The 15222-nt window shown below is 42.4% G+C and overlaps 1 protein-coding gene across 10 annotated transcripts in view; it reads right to left on the minus strand.

Moving 5' to 3' along the window:
- magi2a (membrane associated guanylate kinase, WW and PDZ domain containing 2a) overlaps positions 1-15222 on the minus strand; it is a 200347-nt gene that overhangs the window by 61807 nt on the left and 123318 nt on the right. For 9 of the 10 annotated variants that reach the window (XR_010665123.1, XM_065951168.1, XM_065951167.1 and 6 more), the window contains exons 4-6: positions 10331-10546; positions 7161-7371; positions 3403-3482 (exon numbers count right to left, since the gene is read on the minus strand). Coding sequence is in view for 9 of the 10 variants with exons in the window: in XM_065951168.1 (XP_065807240.1) it covers positions 3403-3482; positions 7161-7371; positions 10331-10546 (507 nt within the window). In the remaining variant the exon portion in view is untranslated. Of the gene's footprint in view, positions 1-3402; positions 3483-7160; positions 7372-9236; positions 9366-10330; positions 10547-15222 lie in introns of those variants that run through there. The other variant, XM_065951174.1, reaches the window with a different exon arrangement.

Raw genomic sequence — 15222 nt, forward strand, 5'->3', positions numbered from 1 at the left:
GATTTTTTTGGGATGTATCTAGTGGTTTAAGTTCAGGCTCTTCCCCACATCTTGCTTTTAGTGAGCATCTGTGTTTCCGCCGATACTCCAAAGTCCCACTTAATACTCCTGCTCTCCTCCTCTCAGCCTGTTGTCCCGTCACAGCTCACAGACTCCACCCTGCAATCCTGTTAGTGCTTATCAGAGCATGGCTCGGGTCCAAAACACGAACACACACACGTCTACCTTTCCCACCGATCAATACTGAATTTACAGAGGCAGCTTTTCCCTCCCTAACTGAGCTCAGCTCTCTGGGGTGGCTGCTACCGACAGCCTGGGGACGTTTGGAGTGAACAGCACACACCTCTCACACGGCTGCTTACACACTTCAAATGGGAGGACACTTCTATTACCGACAGTCAAAACGAGGCACACTCTAAACAGGAGAGTAAATATAGACAAAAACACACTGACAGTCAGGCATACTAAAATCATTCATGTAGCTAACACAACCCAGACATTTCTATGACAATCAGAGCTTTCAAATATGATTCAACATTCAAGCTAGCAGCTCTTAAGAGTTGTGCTTTGACTACAATGCTAGTATCAACATGCTGTGTTGCTGAAAAAAACTTTGCAAACATGCTTATTTGGCAAATGCAATGTTCACCGGCCTTGTTTGACCATGTTAGCATGTTTACGTTAGCTTATTAGCATTTCACATAAAGCACAAAAGACATTTTTATGATTAAAAAAAAAGAACTCTCTCAAATGAAAGCCATGCTAGCAGCTCAACATGCTAATACCTATGCTGCTTTTGGCATGTGCATTCTTCATCATGTCATTTATCTTAGCTTACCATACTAGCATAATGTTTGCTAATTAGCATTTACCGCAAACTACAACGGAGGCTAGTTGGAATCTCATTGCAGTTATTTCTGTGCATGTCAAACTAATACAATTGTGACCTATTGTTGTTGGTGGAGAGGACCAATCAGTCATGACTGCCTGATTAAAACTGTTTAATCTGTTTTGAGCAACAATCGTAACTTGGTTTCAGACCTGCAGCCACCGTTAAGCTCTACTTTCCCTTCTAAAAAGGGACTAACTGGATTAGTCCCCCGACCAGATCAATAACAATCCTCACAAATATCAGCACATCTCCTCATGTGGGGCGTCCTCGGTGGATAAATAGGATTGGAAGTGCCGGAGATAAAAGTGGAATCACATTCTGACTAATTCCTCACAGGCGTCTTTGTTTCTGTGTCATTTCATCATCTCGGAGATCTGTCTCCCTTTAAAGTCCAAAGACCGAGGGGGGGAAAGCGGGTGATTCAGTGACTACACACGAGGTCTTTTGAATAAAATGCATGATCAAGAAAAGTCATTCTTTTGGAGGGATAAAAACAGGCGATGTGTCAACAGGAAGCAGTCCCTTTTTGTTTAATGCCACCACACACAGTGCAAATGTTTTCACACCGGGCGCCGATGTTCTCGCTCTTATCTCGGCGCAGTCAAACACGATCTGCAAATACTTCTTGACATTTGTCTTATCCTTGCTCGAGGTTGGAAACGTATGCAGGAATACTGCTAATCCACGTTCCATCGAAGGAGCTGATAGCAAAAGAGTTTGGTATTCTTATACCTTTCACTATTGAAATTTAATTTACTCTCCAATAAGCTCATCTGTGAAAAAAAACAAAAAAAACCTTCAACTATAACGAGACTTAGAATATCAAGGCTGCTTATCTCAGCATGCTACTATGACCTTCATGAAAATGTTACCACAATACTGTTAAGCAGGTTTCATATTCAACGATATAAAACGGTTGGTTCTGAACGTGATGTGGTTGGACAAAATGTATTCCAGAAGTGCTGAGATCAACGACAACAGCAGAGACACTTTGGACTTTCTGGAGGGAATGCTGGAGTACTCAGCCAGTGGTCCAGCAGTGCTGATATCAACTACAACAGCACTTTCTCTTTGTTTATTGGCACTAACTACAAAGTGCAGACGAGGCTAATAGAACATCTTTTAACCTGAAGATGCTGCCAGATTAGAAGTCAGAGAGTAACCAACATTTTCCACAGGGTACCTTGAATGTCTGTACCAAATCTCAAGTCCCCTTTTTGCCGCTCCTGCTATTATTGACGATTATCACCAACTACCAAGGGGCATGAAGAGTGAAAGGCTTAGAGGAGGTCAAAAAGCTCCAGCAACACTTGTAGATCAACTTTATTAACAAATTACACCGACGCGTTTGGGCTTGTGGCGTTCATCAGGGTCAGATTATTGACGATTTCAACATCATGGCAATCCATCCGATCACTTTTGAGATACATGCATCCGGACTAAAGTGTTGATGTTGTCCAATATGTAAGAGCAAAAAGCAGTTCCATTGAGCACTATTGGATCTGAGAAACATTTCCCCTACATTATATAACTGAGGAATAAATCCGAAAGTAGCCGACAGATCGACTGATTATAACAACAACAGTTTGCGGCAGGCCTACTCACCGCGGTGTCCTAATGCAGATTTAGCAAAAAGTCAATGAAAGCCCAATGTGACCCCGGAGTCGACTTGTTTGTCTGAACGTCTGTCTGCATGTGTGTGCGTCTGAGTGTATTTTTAGTGAAACTCTATCCTCGTGGTTACGTGTTTACCAGGAACATTCACACACACACACAAGCATCCCCGCCCCTCCCCGCCGTCAACACACACCAAACAAACTCACACAGTCACACATTCGAATAACCATTTCTCATTCGTTGTCTCCGTCCATCTCCCCAATCCGGTCCTCCTACTCGGCTCTCCTCTGCCCATAACTCGGGCGATAAATCTCACACATAAAGGAAAGACGAATGGGGATGAGGGCAGGGAAGGTGACGGCGAGAGAGATAGATGACACACTCGAAAAATAAATGTACGCTCGTCTATAAACGCACGCCGCATTGACATTCATCCCGTCTCCTTTCTTCTTTCGGTGTGTTTTTTCGCAGTGTGTGTGGGCGGGTGAAGGACACACCACGTCTCTCTCTCTCTCAGCTGAGAATAAAGAAGTCTTTGTAACCTCCAAGTCTCTCTGGACCTGGGCTTTAAACACATGTATCAAGAGGCTTCCTATCCACAGAAAGATATACACACACACACACACACACACACACACACACACACACACACACACACACACACACACCAGACACCATAAAACTCCCAAAAAATAAGCTCTTAAATCAGAAAGTGTTCCTTCAATGGACTGAAACTCAATTAGATCATCTTTAGATCTGCAGGCAATGTTGGAATCTTTCAAAAAGAAATTAAAGCTGCAGGGAAGTTGTGTTGTTAAGATGTTAAGAAGGCGAACGGAGAACAAAATAATCAGAAATAAGAGAAAAACAGAAGATAAAGACTCAGCACTCACCATCCTCTTTGCATTCCTCGGGCGGCTTTGCCTTCTTGGCGAGCCTCGGGTCCAGCCACGATGTCGTCTTGGTGTTGTGGCTGTAAAGAGACGAAAGGGAAAAGAGAGAGAGAGAGAGAGAGAGAGAGAGCGAGTGAGAGGGAGTGTGATAGATGGCGAGAGAGAGGAGACTTGGCAGAAAGCGAGAAGGAGGTTGGTGGATTCTTAATTCAGCCGGAGAATCATTTTCAGAGAGGAAAGATGAGACTCCCTCGTGTGCCAACCCTTCTGAAAAGGTGACGAGAAAGAAAAGAGGGGGGGCTGGAAAAAGCTTTGGGTTAACAAAATGGCAATCAATACTTTTAATTGGCTTACTAAGCAGGCAGAGGAGGAGGAGGAGGAAGAAGGGGGTGAGCGAGGGGAACAGCTGTGGGTTTGGCAGATTCATCCACAGCTCCCGGGGCACAGAGCTGGATCCAGATCAGATATGATGGCGTGTCCGGGAAAACTCAGAGCGCCTCTTCAACTCGTCTGAAGCTCAGGAGCCACAATGGCCTCTCTTTCATGATGACAGTAAGGAGAGGGGGGGAGGGGGATTGTATGCAAAGTGCCTACAGTAGAAAAGCGAGAAGATGAAGGAGGAAGAAGCAGCAAAGAGGCTTCCTTGTGTCTTTTTTTTTCTTTTCAGTACTTTTAACTTGGGCTTATGTCTCAAAGGGAAATTTGATTTTTGTACTTGAGACTTAAAGACACAGTACACCAATAATAAGATGAACAAAAACATAGAAAACATGAATGTGAACACACCAAGTGAGCACGTTTTGGTTAAATGTTTAAAAAGACGTCCACTGGTTGGTGATGGTGACCACCAGGCTCGCTGTCTTAGCATGGCTACGTTAGCTATCTGATAGTGAAGACGATGAATAATTGAAGCTCATGAGAATGTCTTAAATGTCGAAGGTATTCTGTCGACAAAGATTCCCAACTCCAGTGTGAGACATTCATGATTAAAGGAAAAAACATTTTAGAAAAAAAACAACTTTGTTTTAGCACCAAGTACAAATATGTTCAGTAAATGTTGATATGGATTCTGTGGTGTTAACAGATCCTGCATAAATATGTTGAATCTGGAGGTCAAGACAGGATTTTGGTAGCAGAAGTGTTCTAATTTTGTGGTTTTGCCCACTTACGTTTTATCAGGCATTGCTTGTAAGCAGCATAAACAGTCCGTGTGGGGAGTGATAAGAGCACGGTCGTATAATCCAGAATCCCCTCTGTGGTCTTCTCACAACCGTTCAGCTTTAATGGAGGCTTTTAAAAACATCTGCGTGCAAGTGCGGCTAACAATGCACACTTAGACCTGTCTTCTCAACACTGACTCACCAATTCCATTCTCCAGTCGGACCAATGGCAACGCAGAGGCACAGGAAGTTCTAGCATGAAGTCCTTTATCACAACTGACTACACCAGAAGCCCTGAAAAGTTCTCCATCGCTCCCAGAGGAATGCATATTGATCGCTAGATGATAGCTAATGAGTTCTGAGGATTTGTGGATATGCTCCTTACAGTAGATCAAGATATTTGAGTCCGGATCAAAACAGTAAATTTAGAGCCTAATGAAGTGTCTGCACATTTTTAAAGACAGAACATCTTTTTAAGACCCAAACTAATAAAATCTAATGCAATTTTTGCACAGCATAGCTTTGGTGCATTTGGGGAAGAACTAGCATTGCATCCATGGCTTGGGTATGCTTAAATCACAAGGAAATCCATAAAAACGATTGATGCTAACTAGGATTCAAACATGTCTTGTGTAAAGTGCTGTCTCCAATACAAACATCAAACTGAAGGCTTTTTTAAGACATTTTAAGGATCCACATGAATCACGATTTAAAGGTTAGTTAGTCAGTTTTGTTCTTTCCACCAACTCATCCTCCTTCTCTTTCTTCTTCCCCACCTTTTGACCTTTTTTTTTACCTTCCAACACACTGTCCTCCTCTTTTACGCTCCTCCTTCCCATCTTCTACTGCCATCTATTACTATTTATAGCCGACACATCTTCTACTATCTCCTCTTTTATGTCCTCCCCTCCTGTTTTCTCAATCCAAGCTATTTTTAATCACTATCACTTTCTTTCCCTTTCCTCCTCCATCTCTTTGCTTCTCGTCCTCCCCTCAGCTGGCTCACTTCAAGGGCTGCAGGTAAACGGATTGATCTCATATGGAGGCCAATCAAAGGCAAGCGCTCTCTTGGCAGCGGCTATCGCTTTGGCACAGCATCACATACACCACGGACGATTTTTTTTTTTTTTAAATTTGAAGCTGCATATCATATCCGCAGGCTAACTGCATTAGTTGTGTAATGTGCTTGATGGATGTGGCAGCATGAGGTTTCTATGTTTAGTGGGAGGAGACAGACGTTGTGGAGGGAATTTAAACGTCTGCTTCTTCGGTCGAACAGACATGAAGAAGCAACATGTGCCTGGCTTGATGACAACCGCATCCCCGCCTACTTCTTTCATAGTCTGGTGCTGCTGCTGCTGCTGCAGAGCTCCTAGAGGTTTATGACGCGTTCAGGCGTTCTGGGATTCAATCAATACTGTGGAGAAATTGAGCCTAATGACTGAAATGATATATTGATGCAATAAAAACCTTTTGGTAATGGCAGAATAATTTCCTCTTATGGCTACATTGGTTGATGCTATACAAGAACTACAAGCATGCAAATACAATTCCCATACCCCCACTAAGAAAACACACAAGAAGTCCATTATTTCTGGTGTAAGAAAGACTCACCTCCACTGTTTTACTGCTGCTGTAAAAAGCTAACAACTCCAGTGAATTAAACTTTAGCGCTTGTAAAACAGACTTATGGGTAAGGAGGTACTTCAGGGGACCTCTGAAACCCATTAAATCACCAAGCATCAATTACGATCCCTGTGTGTGTATTTGGTTTTTTGGGGTGGGGGGTGGGGGGGCTCTATTTACAGATTCTACACAATAATGCAGACTATGTACCTGGAGGTCTGGATTATCAGCACTGAAGTGTTCTTGTTTCCGTTTGTAGAATCTTGCAGTCTGAGCCGTGTTGACCAATAAGATATCAGCTGGCTTTTGTGTGTACTATTCTTACAATGATTCATTCATCGCTATTAAAGGCCATATATTCTCCTCCTTTTCAACCCGTTTAAATAAGTCTCAGAGCTCTCAAGAACATGTCTGTGAACTTTCTGGGTTAAAAATCCACTCTGATCCTGTATTTGATCATGCCTATAAACCCCTCTATTTCAGCCCTGCTCAGAACAGGCTGTTTCTGTGTCTGTACCTTTAAATGCAAATTAGCTGTGTTAGACCACGCCCCTTTCTGGAAGGGCTTGGGTGGCTTGAGCTTTCTCGCTCCATGCCCTATTGTTTACAGTGAGAAGGCAGACTCAGAGGTTCAGAACAAACACCTAGCTGTGGGAGTGTCACCCACCTGGGGGAGGGGTTACTGCCCTTTGTGATGTCATGAAGGGAAAATACACCAAACGGCCTGTTTGCATAACATGTGACTGCAAGTAAGTACACATTTGAAAGCAATGCTTCTTCCGAGTCTATGAATATTTTGGCTATACGTTTAGGTGGGCAAGAATAAATGTAAACAGTAATTAATTTTAGTTTCAAGAAGCCCAACCATCTGAATCTAAATTGCCAACCATCTGTTGAATTTGTTTCCCATCCAGGATTTATCAGCAGCACATAAAGTCTTTCATCATGCTCAGATGTAACCATGACACTTACTCTATGAAGTACACCTCTCCTTTCTCGGTGTACGCCATCTCCCAGTTGTCCGGCAGCGGCCCGAGCTCGTCGTTCTCGTCGGGTTTGGGTGCCGTGAATTTCGGGGACAGTCCGTCCTCTTTGAGCGCCTCTGTCGGGGCCTCCGCGGGGTGGCTCGGGGGGCCGATGTCTCCCGAAGCGTCTGTGCTCTTGTCCTCATGCTCACTCGACTCTGAGGTGACGACAGGGCAGGATGAGTCAGACATGACATTATCGCCAGAGGGAGGAGGGGAGAGATTGAAAGACAAGAGAAGGTGAAGCGAGGGAAAAAGGAGACGTAAGAGGCAGGGTGAGGAGATTGATTTAGAGTCAGGGTTAGGGTGGAGGCTGGGAAGAAAAAGAGGAAAGAATGATTAGAAAGAGGTGAGGAGAGGCGATGACTCAGGGGGAAAGACAGGAGCGAGGTGGTGGAAAGAGAGGGAATGATCGAGGTTAACAAGATAGAAAGACGAAGAAAGCGAAGGAGACAATAGAGATTGAGGGAGAAGCTGGCTGTGATGCCCTAGTTTGAGTTGTGGCAGCATCAGGAGGTGTCTGAGGGAGAGGAATAGTGTGTGTGGAGGAAAAAGAAAGAGTTGGCAAGTGTGTGTGCGTGCGCCTCCCAGAAGGAGGACTGGTGGAGGGGGACAAATGAGTGTGGGGGATTCAGAGATAATCTACAGAAGGGAAAGAGCGAGGTAGCTATCTGCTTAGATCACAGAGCCTGCTGTGCTCTATCGATTCCCCCTTCAGCCCTCCTGGTCAGCCCACACTCTGTCCCTCTTCACAGAAAAGAAAAACTCCTCCTGAGTGCAGAAGCCGACTTTTTTTTTTTTTTTTTTTTTTTAACATCCAACAGAGTCTGAAGTTATCGAGAGACGCAGCACCAGCGATAGCAATCAGTTAGAAATGTCTTCAGTCGCTTCATTTTCTCTCAGCTCACAGCGTCATGTTCAGAGTTGTCTGCGTCATTTCATGCAAATGAGGAAAAACAACTGGAGACTGGGATGTTCAATGTGTAAGTTTGGCCTCAAGTTAGGCTGTAAAGTTCACACTAAGCCCGATGTGTCGACTCGTCAAGTTTGTAACTCAAGTTGTGTCATTGTTTAGATGCACTGCGGTAAGTAACTAGTTAAACTTATTACGTCCAAACTAACCAAAATATTATGACAGAGATTACGTTTTAACTTCCTGTGACCAATCAGAGAAAAAGCCATGTTTGTTACAGTGGAGTCATGTTCAACTAGCGGCTATGAACACGTCTGAATCCATGGAGTCAGTCATTGTCTTCTTTTTAATCATCTCTGGACATCGAAGAAAAAAATCTATACAAAATTTGGCATGTCGTCAACTAACTCTCCGTAATTTAATATTGTACACTCTTATGTTGAATACAACTTTAAATTATATATTCCATCCCATTTTCTGACTTTTTTAACTTTAAATATTTATTTATTTATTTGAACACATTTTCATATTTACTCTTCTCTGTGATTGTTAATCATTGTTAAAGTGATTTTGACATTTTCTATTTGAATGTCCCTTTTCCTCTTTGTCGTGATGCTTTTGATGTCTGACCACTCTGGAGTACTACAACACTACTGTAAAGCTCTTTTGGGTATAATCTATGAAGATGTTTTTTACCCTGTACAGTATATTAAATGAACTACATATCAATAAACGTATTAAATCTTTTATATCCAAATTAAAGTCAAATGTTGTGATTTAATTTAGCATGAGGAATAACGGAGAATTCTTGATTTAATCCTGTAAAGCACTTTAAAAAGGAATTGTGCTGATTACTGTTAAAACTGTATTATTGTCCTTTCAGAATAAATGACATAATAAATGTATACTCACATCATGTTTGTTGTTTCTAACTTCACGTATTCAAACTGCTCAGTTTGGTCATTTCCTCATCACGGTTAGAATAATGTTAATATGTAAAAAAAATGCTGCATTCATAACGTCTTTACTGTCATGATCAAAGCTCATGATAGTTTAAACTAGCAGGATATCAGAGAAATGTCTCGACCTAATCTTGAAAAAAAGACCTACCTTGTATGAGATCCTTCCGGTTAGTAAACCAAAATTTCATCTTTAGACCAAACGTCCTTCTGCTTTAAAAACCACCTGGGACACCGTTTATCTGACGGGGGAAAAAAAGCGATAAGACTAACACTTTGTCTTGTCGTGCTGCCTCTGACTGAAGCGAGAGACTTGGCTGTCCTCGGGTCATAAAACCAGCTTAGAAAGTCACAGGACCAGAGCATGGTTCTGGATTTGGAATCACAAAAATCAAACTCATAAAAGCCTCTTTTATGATGGTCGTATCATGTGATGCATTCAAAGGCTATTTGTTTGTGTAAACCCCATGTGTTGGGCCGTGTGTGCCTATTTGGACGTCTGTACAACGCGCACAATAAAAGGTGCATTCACAGGCGTCTTATCTCAGTCCGAGGTTCTGAATGTTTGATTTTGCAGGTAAACATTTGTATAAAGAAGTATCTGTTTTTTCCATCTGTGGGAATAAGAAGGGCCTTGAGAGCTTTGGCCTTGTTTTGTGATGTGTTTACTGTCCCTTTCTCCCTTTTTTTCAGACTTCACAGAGATGATAACAATGGTCTGGACAGGTCGGATTCACCAGAGAGCGGAGAAACGTTTTGTTAAAAAGTCCTTGTTGGTCTATAAAGAGCTGCAGGCTGCGGTTAAATTGAGAGGAATGATGGGGGTAATGCCTACAGAATATCAGGGCTGGAACAGTGTTCAATAATAATACCTAATGAATGATACACTCATCGAAAAAAAGCTACGGCACTAATGTTTTAATCAGAAAGCGTTTGGACTGCGGAGGTAATCACTGAATGTGAGAGTGAATAATAATTCACAGTTTACATTCCAGTTCATTAAACAGCACATAAAGATATTTGTGTAACCAATTAAACGTGATAATCTGCCATAAAATCATTTTCCTGGAAATACTCATTAAAGCAATCTGTTTCTCTGTTGCTAGGCTACCACTCTAAAAAGAGTCTGTTGCTCTGACTTCAATGACAATCTAACAGATCAGCCTGACACAAAACCAAGCTGTCATGATGAGGCTTCTGGCCCCGAGTGACCCCCTCTGACTCTGCATCTGTGTAGCCGCTGACCTGGGGTGACGGCGACGCCGTTTCCATTGACGATGGGTCTCTCCTCCTCCTCCTCCTCGGGGGGCTCGATGCTGGCCTTCTCCATGTTGCTGACTGACTTGTTACGCTTCCTCTTGCCCTCGGAGCTGGGTCTGGCGCCCGGCAGCAGCTGATCCGTTACATTTAGCAGCAGAGCGCTGGGCTCGGCCGGAGGCTTCGGGGTACCGTAGAAGTTTTCTGGAACAAAGGGAAGGAAAACATGTAATCATCAGCATATTATCACAGCCAAAGTGGGAATGTTAGCATTTAGCACAGTTTGACCCTCCAAAGCTTTTAGCATGTCTGCTGCTCCTTGTATAGCTTACTTTTAAAACAATCTAGGAGCCTGTTGGTTATCTTTTGATGATGATTTAGCCTCTGGTTGTGATGGCAAATTGTTCAAAGCTTCTGGTGTAATTTGCTGGTGTAAGCGACCAGATCTTTACTTTCTGTGTGATGGTCAATGCTAACAGGTCAAGTAGCAACCTGCAAAAGTGAAGTTAGTGTGGCGAGAAGCTGTTGTTTTCCTGTTTTCTGCTCTCACATACAAATGACCTTAGAGGTTAATAATATGCCAATAATTGTGTGATGATTGCCTTTTTTTGCCTCCCCACACAGACGTGTTTCCCTGCAGACAACCAAAGCCCAAACGAAATGAAAGCACACAATGCTACAAACGGAAACCAGAACATAAATATCTTGTTCCTCTCCAAAAGTTTCTGCATTCATATCCAGATATTTTTTCAAAGACAATGCCTTTTTCTGTAAAATTCAACAACCCAATACTTTAGCTTATGACAATCCCCAAAGGGAACAAGTGCATTTCTGAATATCTGCATTGACATTCCATTTTAATAAAGGGGAACATAGCGATAAAGAAAAAAATCCATGCACTGAATGTAAAACCCCAAAATGTAAAAGACCCTAAAAGAGTAAAGACAAGACGAGCAAAGTGACTAAAGAGTGAAGAACGTAAGGACAAGAGATGTGGAAATTTATTAAGTCGGAGGAAGCACACGACGTCGCTGCAGCAGCTTTAGGGAGGATGAGGTGTTCAGAGCCGCTGACATGCTGTTCCCTGTCAAAGCCAGCTGATCCATGAACACACAAGCTGTGGGCTCGGGATCACATCGTGTCTGACAATATCACAACAGGAGGCAGCAAAGCAACGCATAGCTGACAACAAGGCCTCTTTGGCATGCATGCACAATGTCATGAGCTAATTTCACCCATTGTCAGGAGCTGCATCTCCTCTGCACATCATCGGACCATGTAGGGATCTCTTTGTGTATCAGACTGTGAGTTTTCTGCATGGCTTCAGACTCAACGATCTATGTATCTTTAAGTTTTGGTCTCTGGTTAGGACCAACTATCTGCCTCCGGGAAATGCACTTTTCCAATTGGTCCTAACTCAACAGCCCCATTCCACCATGCAAATCATTTGACATCGTATTATCTTTTGTTATGTCTGCTGACAGCAGCCCAATCCCTCTGACAGTCTTCTCCAGTCATTGTTAGACCTCATGACTTCAGTTTTCTTTTTCTTTTCTTAACTCCAAGAGTCACAGTGATTTTCTTTTCAGCAACCACTTTCATTTAAAAGTAGAAAAGGTAAGAGAGGAATTCAAGTGTTGAGTTTTTAAATGTACTTTTTCATTGCTTTTAGAAGACAAAACAAGATTTCCATTCACGTCTTTTGGATTGTGGTTGCAGCAGAATTACACTGACTTTACCTGCAAGGCAGAAATGGGAATTAGTGTTTGTTTGTAGTGGGTTCTTTTTTTACTGGTGAGCCAAAAAAAAAATATTCACTGACTTAAATAAAGAAACAGTTGTTAGGTATTGATATTCAGTGTGTATGGTTACTTTGAATCACAAATAGCACTTCACCTAAACTATTAAAGAATACCTATAAAATGACATTTTGGCATTGATAAGTCATATACTTGTATTTGGAAGCAAGACATTCATAATTTCATGGTTACTTTATCTTCTGACAATTTGACATTCTGCAGGTTTTCCCACATCTACAGCAAAGTTTTCCTTCTCGAGATAATCAATGGAGATAATCTGAATTAAGCTGGCGTCTCATGTTGGTCCAAAGTCCGAGAGATGTTCTTTTCTTTTCAAAGATCAGACACAGCGTTCCTCCGAGGCTACATTTCAAATCCAAAGGCATGGATGAAAGTTGGAGAGATTGTCTTTACAGAATCGGTTCAGAGGACTTCAGCCACAGTTGTGGTCTGCAGTCGAGTTTGGTGTAAGATTAGCACACCGTAGCTATCTCTTCTGCTGCACCCAAGTCTCCCTGGCAGAAATAACAGACAGAAGAAGACGATGTGTTTGGAAATCCATGGAGATTATTCTAAAGCACTGGGGCTAGAGAATCAGAGACAAACTCCAACACGACTTCAGACAGTTCCGGGGGAAAAAAACAGGAAGAACAGCGAATGAGGTTTAAAAAAATATATCAGTCGGTGTCTCCCTTTGCAGGGGAAAAGACCTATTGAAACATTATGTTCTGAGAAAACATGAAGGCTGAAATGAAAAATGAAAGAGAGTAGCTGTAAAAAAGATTACTGGGACTGTCTGGATTAGAACCCCAAACTGGCGACATAAATCCCGGAGCCTTAACGAGCTGTAGAAATAAAAAGAAAGTGCTCTGAATGCTCAACGCGTGTGAACTTAAACAACCTGCAGCATCACACAAACTTGGACTTTGAAGTCTGAGTAAGAGGTGGAACGAGTGTCACATCTGACAGCCATGCTGATCTCACCTACACTCTGATGAAGCTAAGAAAAAGACATGAAAGCCTTTATTAGCAGATTCCCCCAAACTCATGCTTGGAAAGATGAAACATTGGAAAAGGTAATGGGAGGTGGGTTTTGGAGCTTCAAGGGTTCCAGACAAAAGTTAGTTTTTTATTTCCCTGCCATAAAAATGACAAAATTAAGACGTATGCCAAGGGGTTGCCAACATTCAGGACAGATTCTGGTATAACTGGCTGAATTTTCTCCACCCATGGCGTCATTGTGAGCTAATGTGACATGCTAAACATGTACCTGCCCATCCATCCATCCACCCAGACCCATCCATCCATCCATCCATTATCCATCCAGACCCATCCATCCATCCATCCAGACCCTTCCATTCATCCAGACCCATCCATCCAGACCCATCCATCCATCCATCCATCCAGACCCATCCATCCATCCATCCATTATCCATCCAGACCCATCCATTCATCCAGACCCATCCATCCAGACCCATCCATCCAACCATCCAGACCCATCCATCCATCAATCCATCAATCAATCCACCCACCCACCCATCCATCCATCAATCCATCCATCAATCCATCAATCCATTATCCATCCATCATTCCATCCATCAATCCATTATCTATCATCCATCCATCCATCCACCAATCTATCCATCCATCAATCCATCCATCCATCCATCCATCCATCAATCCATTATCCATCCACCAATCTATCCATCAATCCATCCATCCATCCATCCACCAATCTATCCATCCATCAATCCATCCATCCATCCATCCATCAATCCATCAATCCATTATCCATCCATCCATTATCCATCCATCATTCCATCCATCCATCAATCCATTATCTATCATCCATCCATCCATCCACCAATCTATCCATCCATCAATCCATCCATCCATCCATCCATCCATCCATCAATCCATTATCCATCCATCATCCATCAATCCATCCATCCATCAATCCATCCATCCATTATCCATCCATCCATCCATCCATCAATCCATCAATCCATTATCCATCCATCATCCATCAATCCACCAATCTATCCATCAATCCATCCATCCATTATTCATCCATCATCCATCAATCCATCCACCCATTCATCCATCAATCCATTATCCATCCATCTTAAACTGGAATACAGCAGGTCAAAATGCAGACGTTTTTTCAACTGGGACATTCCTACCCCCAACTCTGAATGGAGTGCAGTATTAGAGAAAAAATAATTACCACTACTGACATAAATATCTAACCAGATTTGGTATTTAGCTGCCAATCAAAGAGCTTGAAATTCTGCTGCATGTATTACTCACAAAGAGCTAAAGCTGCCTTCAGGATTTGAGCAGTGGAGGGAGTGAATGACACATGTGAAAGTCACAAGCAAGTCTCAAGTTACTGTGGTGAGAACAGGTCCTGTGGAGGTCAGCTGTGTCTTCAGTCTAAGTTCAGTCTCAAGTCAGGTGTTATCAATGTTAATCTCCACTCATTCAATTATCAACCTCAGTCATGCAAAGTCCCCCAACTTTGGATTTTGGGTCAATATCAAAAGTATTCTGTGACTATGACTGACTATAATGGAGTACATTTATTCCTAACTGATGAAATGATGATGCTTACTATAACAGCAGCAGAGGCTCTTGGGTAGTGTAGCTTTCCTGGCCCCTGAGCCGAATCAGGCCCGTCAAAGATTTTCTAAAGCCTCACACATGCTAAGACTTTATTGTTGATTCGAAAGCCAGAAAATTATCATTTCTTTCCACAATCGTTAATTCCCCTCAGCCTTTTAAGCTCATCCACTTAATTTGGTAGCTGGGATATCAAATGTTTAAAAAAAAAAAAAAACCTTTAACAAGCATCCAACAGCACTCAAAGATTAGATGGATGTCGTCTTAGTGGCGTCCCCATTGGTTACTGAAGTGAAGCTTGGAAGACCGACAATGTTGGTCTCCATATTGGAAATGCAGTTTCAAACTAACTTTTTGATCAACCTACAAACAGGCAAAAAGGTGGAGTTGAGGTGGGGGCCTGTAGCAGTTAGTGTTGAATAACTGTTATCCTTCATACAATCAAAACTAAAGAGTTCT

The sequence above is a fragment of the Labrus bergylta genome, chromosome 23, assembly GCF_963930695.1.
Source record: "Labrus bergylta chromosome 23, fLabBer1.1, whole genome shotgun sequence".
In the NCBI taxonomy this organism is placed as follows: Eukaryota; Metazoa; Chordata; class Actinopteri; order Labriformes; family Labridae; genus Labrus; species Labrus bergylta.